Below are 6,566 nucleotides of genomic sequence, written 5' to 3' on the forward strand. Positions count from 1 at the left end.
TTCAATTCTTTCACCTCTCATTAGTGCATTGAGATCTGCCTGGCCCAAGTCCCTAAGGCCTTGGCCAAACCCCAACCTCAGTACATGCTTACTGCATCTGCCATTGTCTACTAGAAACGTTGTCCAAATAGTCTCAAGTAGTGAATTACCATCCAAAAAATGAAGACATCAATATTATGCTGTGGTTAGCATAACAGCACACTATTTTAGAGTTAGGTAGACTCTCAAATTGCCCTCAAATTTATTACAGTTGTGCAAAAAATTTCCATGATGCCCTGCCGTTGTTCGTCGAGCAAAAACTAAAGCATCTAAAGCCCTTGTGTTACTTGGTACTTCTAGCTTTAAGCTAGGCTAGCCATGTCTCTGCTGTTTCTTGGTTGCTTACGAACAATCCTCCTGAGACTCTATCACGTCCCAAAGCATGAAGTCATTTTAAGATCACATTTAAAATTGTGGGAAATAAACAGATGTGCTTTCTCTCATAGATTAAGGTGATAAGAGGCATATCCCACTGCGCAAAGTGACGTCTTTTAGAAGTCATTTTTGGACGTATAATTTTGGTCCGCTGAAGGGGTTGTTTTGTAACAACAAGCGACGTCTTTTGTCTACATCCATTATACTTGTGTTGATGTCCGTATGACTTCCATGTATGGAATATTTATAGTACAAACAAATAAGTTAATTAAAATTAAAATAATCAATTAATTAAAATAAATAAAACAGTTAAAGCAAAACTGGAACTTTAAAAATAACAAGCAAAACAAAAAACAAAAGATAAACAATAAATCATGTAATCAAGTAATCCATATATTTATATGTATCATGTTGATAACAACAATTTTGATATTTGTAAATAAAAAAAAATTACATTTATTAATCATGTAAATTTCCTGCACCTATCATAGACATCCACATGACCTCCAAAAATATTACCCAGTCTAAAGTTCAAATGTTGAACATCATATTAACGTCCAGGCTGGGTCATGGTTAGATGCCAAAACTGTGGACCTTGTTTGGACATCCAGAATAGATGTCCAGAATCGGTCATGGACCAATGGACCCAATATAGACATTATCTGAACGTCTATCCGACGTCCATTGTTTAGTGGTGTTATCATGTCTGTGAGTCATTTGAAGGTTTCATATCAGCACAGATAAAAGAAGAAATGCAGTCCTTTGCAGGGGAATATTTTCCTATTTTCTTTCCCGAGTATCAGAAAATGTGAAAATGCTTATCAATTTTTATTTCTACTACTGCTTCAACTTTTCAAGTTTCAGATAATATACAATCATCATCTTCATATTTAAGAAATTCATCAATGAATTTTTTATACCGCTTTATCAATTAATTGTCTTTGAGTCAACTATTTCACTGACTATGTGATAATCAGTTGTTTCGTGCTTACACAATTGGAGCTAGAAAGCTTTTAGCCTATATAAACATTAAGACAAAAACTTCACCTTAACTTTGGCTCTCTCTAAAGCACAGCTGTCGAACGCCAGTCCTCGAGGTCTGGTGTCCTGACGTCTTTACACGTGTCCGTGCTGCAACACACCTGAATAAAATTTAGTAGTTCCTTACCTCTATAGAACTTGACTATAGGCTGATGTGGCAATTCAGCCATCTGATTTGTGTTACAGCAGCTTCAGAGTGAATGAACACTGTGCAATAAAAGTAGTTTTAGAATTATTATTTTTTTAAACTTACACTTTTATTAAAATATACTTGAGTAGGGTTGGGGGTTGCCACCTTGGCATACAGTCAAGTCTTGCTAATGACCTACAGATTTTATTCAGGTGTGTTGCAGCAGGGACCCTGCTGTAAAAGTTTCAGGATACCGGCCCTTGAAGGTTAAAAGAATTCTGTTAACTGTTGTTTACCAATGTTGTCCTAAGATTTTGCAAAAGTGTAATTGTCAGAAAGTCACCCTAGACTTTTCACAGATGTGCATGGAGAAGCTGGTGCCAAAAAATAAACCAAAAACCGAAGTAAAAAGAAAAAACCCATCTAAATATTTATTTGTGTATTTTGTTCTGCCATCTTATGCAAAATTACTTTGGGTTTATCACTTGAACTCTCAGGCTTTATATCACCTTTGAAAGCTTTCCTGTCAGCTAATATCTGATATATGATCCCTCTGGTCAGGTCCAAGCTGTTCTGAGGCGGCACTGGAACCAGTATCATATCCAGTTTGGCAGCAGCATAGGAAACCACTCGGATGCCCTGCGCTCAGCTTCCTACACAGCTTCCTCCATCACTGAGGTACAGGGCTGCTACAGCATCGACGGTCACTCGGAACACATGAACGGCAAAGGCTGCCACGACTCAGATGCCTCCATACTCAAGTCAGACAGCCCCTTCGCCTGACACAAACAGTGCTCTCAGACTCTGTCCATCCCACCATCACCCTTAAAATCTGCCACATGCTTGGAGCTCGCCATCCAGGAAAACTGGTCACTTCCCATAGATACATAGAGGAAAACGAGTGAGGGGGGAAAAGGATTGTCCATCCGGGCTGTCATGCATCTGAAGGAAATTATGACTTCTTATCCACACCAACACAGGTCCTTTAACTGTACTGTACGGTGAGCTTGATACAGCTACTCCTGCGCTGTGCTTTGTCTACAATTTGCATCTGAACTGCTTTACTTGGACTACGATGCTTTCAGATCTTTCAGCCTGACTAAATCATTTTTAAATCAATAATTACTGACTGCTTGATTATCCTCCCGGGTTCATGTTGTGCACAAAAGGCCTTTGGTTACACTGTAAATTCTTTTGACACAGTTAGTGCCAAACCAAGAAATCTTGCCTGCCTCATTTATTTTTTCATTATCAATAATGAATCAGATAGGACGTCTAACATGTGCATAATGAAGTATTAAACATATCTGTATCTTTCACATGTTAAACTTAATTTATCAACATATTCTTGTTTATTAAATGAAAATGGATTAAATATCATACAGTATTTATGAAAGGTTTATATGTTACATGTTTGTTTTTTTTAATTTCAAAATTAAATACTGATATAACTTGCCAGCAGCACAGAAAACTTTTCTTTGTTTCAGTGTTTGTTCCTGTGTGTGCAGTTCATGCAGGCGATTTTGGTTCGCACCACTAGCTCACGCTCTTCATTTCTAGTCAAGATGTTTGCACCTGCTCAAGTGATCCTTACTAACGTGTGCATCAGTTAGGCCACATGGTTGCAATGTTTACAGAATATTATCAAAGAGAAGCCACATTTGAATGTTGACAGCCAATGGTGTGTTTCATTTGAACTTGGAATTTTCCCAACCAAAAGTTTGTTTTTTGTTTTTTAACTGGAACACCCCCCTCAAATCTGACTTCCAATTCGGAAGGTTGGAGAATTCCCACCAACAACGATTTTACAATCCAGTATAGCAGTGCATGTAATCTGTAAAGCTTATATTGCTGAATAAGCCATATTCAGAGCATTGACCACGTTTTGTGTGTGAACATGCAGCAGTGGTGTTTTCCAGCTTATAAAATAAGCAAAGCGCTATATTGCTAGTCATGCATGAATGGCTCTACCTTGCAAAGGAGCAGAACGCCGCTAGGACGCACTCGGCTCGGGAGTGACATCACACCCCACTCTGATGTGCAACTTCCAAGGCAAATGAAATGCAGCATTTATTTAAAGACTTGGCTCCTTTAAGCACACATCACATTTACTTTTACTGCTGTCTTTATTCTTACCCCTCATAAAGCATTTAAAAATAATTAAGATGTCAACAGTACTCAGTTTTCAGACAGAATACAGGAAGTTAATTGGATGACGTGCTGCTTTTTCCAGTACTGTAGTAGGAAGAAAATTAAATAAAATTGAAGAAGACCACAATTATTAATGTTCACATGAAAGAGGAGAAAGATTTAATTCCTCTTGTGTAATGAACAAAGCCATGTTTCTGTTTCTTTATAGTGCAACCGTTAGAAATTACGGTAGATTCACTTCCATCTTCTTTGAAGCCAGTACACATTATTCTTTTCTACCTAAACTGAATCTGTATCTTAATGTTAGCAAGTGTACTATCTGTACTAAAAAGCTTACCGATTTGTAAGAAACTTCAGGCCGCTAAATCCTGATATAGGTGGGATTACTTTTGCATTTTGTCCCCGTCTTTTTACAGGATAGTCATGCTACGAAACAATATCTTAAGGCCAGTATGAACGTTTGAGTTCAGTGATCTTATAATCAGTTTGCACATAAAAAATGGAAAGTGCAATAGAACCAGGCAAAATCGTGATGCAAATGAAGCAAGCAACATTAATGTCCACTAACCTGTCCTGCTACACTGAAGAAACTAAAAATGGCAAAAGAGAAGAAGCATTAGATCTGTCTGAAGTGTCAAGGAATAGCGTTCCTTATTTTCATGCATGAGCAAATTATACAAATCTCCAAAACTTCCACTGCCTGTTTGTTTTAGGTCTGACTGGTGCTTTCTCAGTTACTTTGATATGAATCCTACCTGGGGCAAAACCCTTCTTACCTCAGTGAACCAAATCTTTATAGTGATTAGTGGATAAAAATGCATGCATTAATTTAGCCTACTCTTATTCCCAGGGATGAAATACTGATGTTTTGTCAAAGCCTCTGGAGTCTCCAATACTTACAAGCTTGTGGTACTACAAAACACCTAGTTTAAGGGGTCTCTTGTCCCCAAATCATCACATATTGACACTTGTAGAGGAGCTCTTGGTGTTGTATTTAACCACACTGGTTTAGAGCAATTTTTATACATGCAGGGTTATGAATTTACAAACCATGGTCCCTTCCTATGCCTGGTACTTTTACTATTTACTACTATTATTTCTGTATGGGACGCCAGTGACATCTGATAGAATGTCAATATTTTGTGACCAGGGATGAAAACACACAATTTACTCTTCTTTTTGTGATTGATTTAAAGGCTAAAAGTATGTTATTCCCCGTGAGTGAGGTATAAAAAAGACATTAAGGGTTAAGGTATATGATTTTATTTTTTGGAAAGAGCCCTCTGCTTTAGCACAGTGCTAATGCTAGTCTGCACACAGCCTTATTAAGAAGTACACATGATAAACTTGTCACATTTTACACCACAAAACACAAAAAGTTGTAAAAATGTGTACTGATAAAACAGTTTGAAAGCATTTACTTCATTTTTAAATGTGTTCTTAGTGCTCATTCACATCACAGAACCTTCTTTGAACTTTTGTTTCTTTTTTTTATTTGTCTTTTTTCTCTTCACTGTAAATCATTTTAACACATTTTCCATAATGCTGGGAACACACGTCACTATCAGTCAATGTAAATATTTTGTAAATCTAACATTTCTGCAAAGAGGACAAGTGTGAGTGTGCGTATGCATGATTTATATATACAGTATAAATGAGTACAGTATACTCATGAAAGCATTCAACCACTGTCTGTGTTTTTTTTTTGTTTTTTTTAATGGTAGTAACTCTTTCATAAGATTCATTTGTGAAAAATCTCATGGATATCTGAAATAACCACCAATGAAAAGGTCAATACATTTACATTGCTGGCTATTCATTTATGTATGATAACTGTTGTATGTTTCCATTGTCAGTCTTTAATACAGCTGTGACTTAAAGCACTTATTTCTACACTAAACAATGAATTGGCATATTTTTAAGAAACATTATTAGTAAGTTGTTAATGTTTGAAGCAAAACCAATCAGTTTGCGTCATACGTTCTCAGTTTTCATTCTGTATTGATTCTATGTGAGATCAGGCTTTAATATCCGACATACAGTTTGTAGTTTTATCATATCAGATCTGCAGGACAGTTTCTTCATTTAAACATAAACAATACAATCTGCATGTATGGTTGGTGCTGTACTGCTTTGCAGCACGTGATTCATGTACAATGGGAAAGCTATAAAGTATCCATAAATAGTCATTTATTGTGTAGTAATGCCTCATAATCATTGATGAAAGTAATTTCAGATTTGTGGAAACGCCATAGGCTTTTGGTAAATGTAGTAAATCTTGTGTATCATTTAAGTTGTGTATTTATGTGTGAAATGTTTTCATATGACTCTCCAAAGGATTTGTGATGTCCCCGATGACACTTGGTAAAATGTTGTAAAGTATGACAAAAGTATTGAGGACTATGTCTGTAGGTTTTGTTTATACTGTACTGTATCTAACTTTGGTAGTCTTGACACATTGACTTCACACTGCTGTTTGAATGTAAATGGTTTTGTTTTATTCTCTGGATGTGAAGAACGTATATACACATATATTTACGTACAATGTCTCTTTTTTTATTATTTCACTGAATTAGACAATGTCGCTATCTTGTGTGTATCTACATACTGTAATACAGTATGTAGATACACAATATACTATATTAGTATACAATGCAATGTCTTTGCAATAGTTAAATTGCTGTCCTGCAGCAACTGCATCAGAATTTGTGGAGGAATTTCTGAACTTCTATTTAAAATCGTTGAGGTTCTGGCTGGACTCTGAATGTAAACAGTGAATTTCTGTGAGATGGCAACAGATATGACAAACTAAGCAGACTGACGTTATGCA

At 36.3% G+C, this 6,566-nt stretch overlaps 1 protein-coding gene across 2 annotated transcripts in view; it reads left to right on the plus strand.

Moving 5' to 3' along the window:
* Nucleotides 1-6,278, plus strand: part of calcrla (calcitonin receptor-like a) — a 30,454-nt gene extending 24,176 nt beyond the window's left edge. For both annotated transcript variants that reach the window (XM_040027591.1, XM_040027590.1), the window contains exon 13: nt 2,147-6,278. In XM_040027591.1, coding sequence (XP_039883525.1) covers nt 2,147-2,368 — 222 coding nt within the window. In that variant the 3' untranslated portion in view covers nt 2,369-6,278. The remainder of the gene's footprint in view (nt 1-2,146) is intronic.
* Nucleotides 6,279-6,566: the final 288 nt, after the last annotated feature.

Source organism: Simochromis diagramma, unplaced genomic scaffold, assembly GCF_900408965.1.
Source record: "Simochromis diagramma unplaced genomic scaffold, fSimDia1.1 OVJJ01000343.1, whole genome shotgun sequence".
Lineage (NCBI taxonomy): Eukaryota > Metazoa > Chordata > Actinopteri > Cichliformes > Cichlidae > Simochromis > Simochromis diagramma.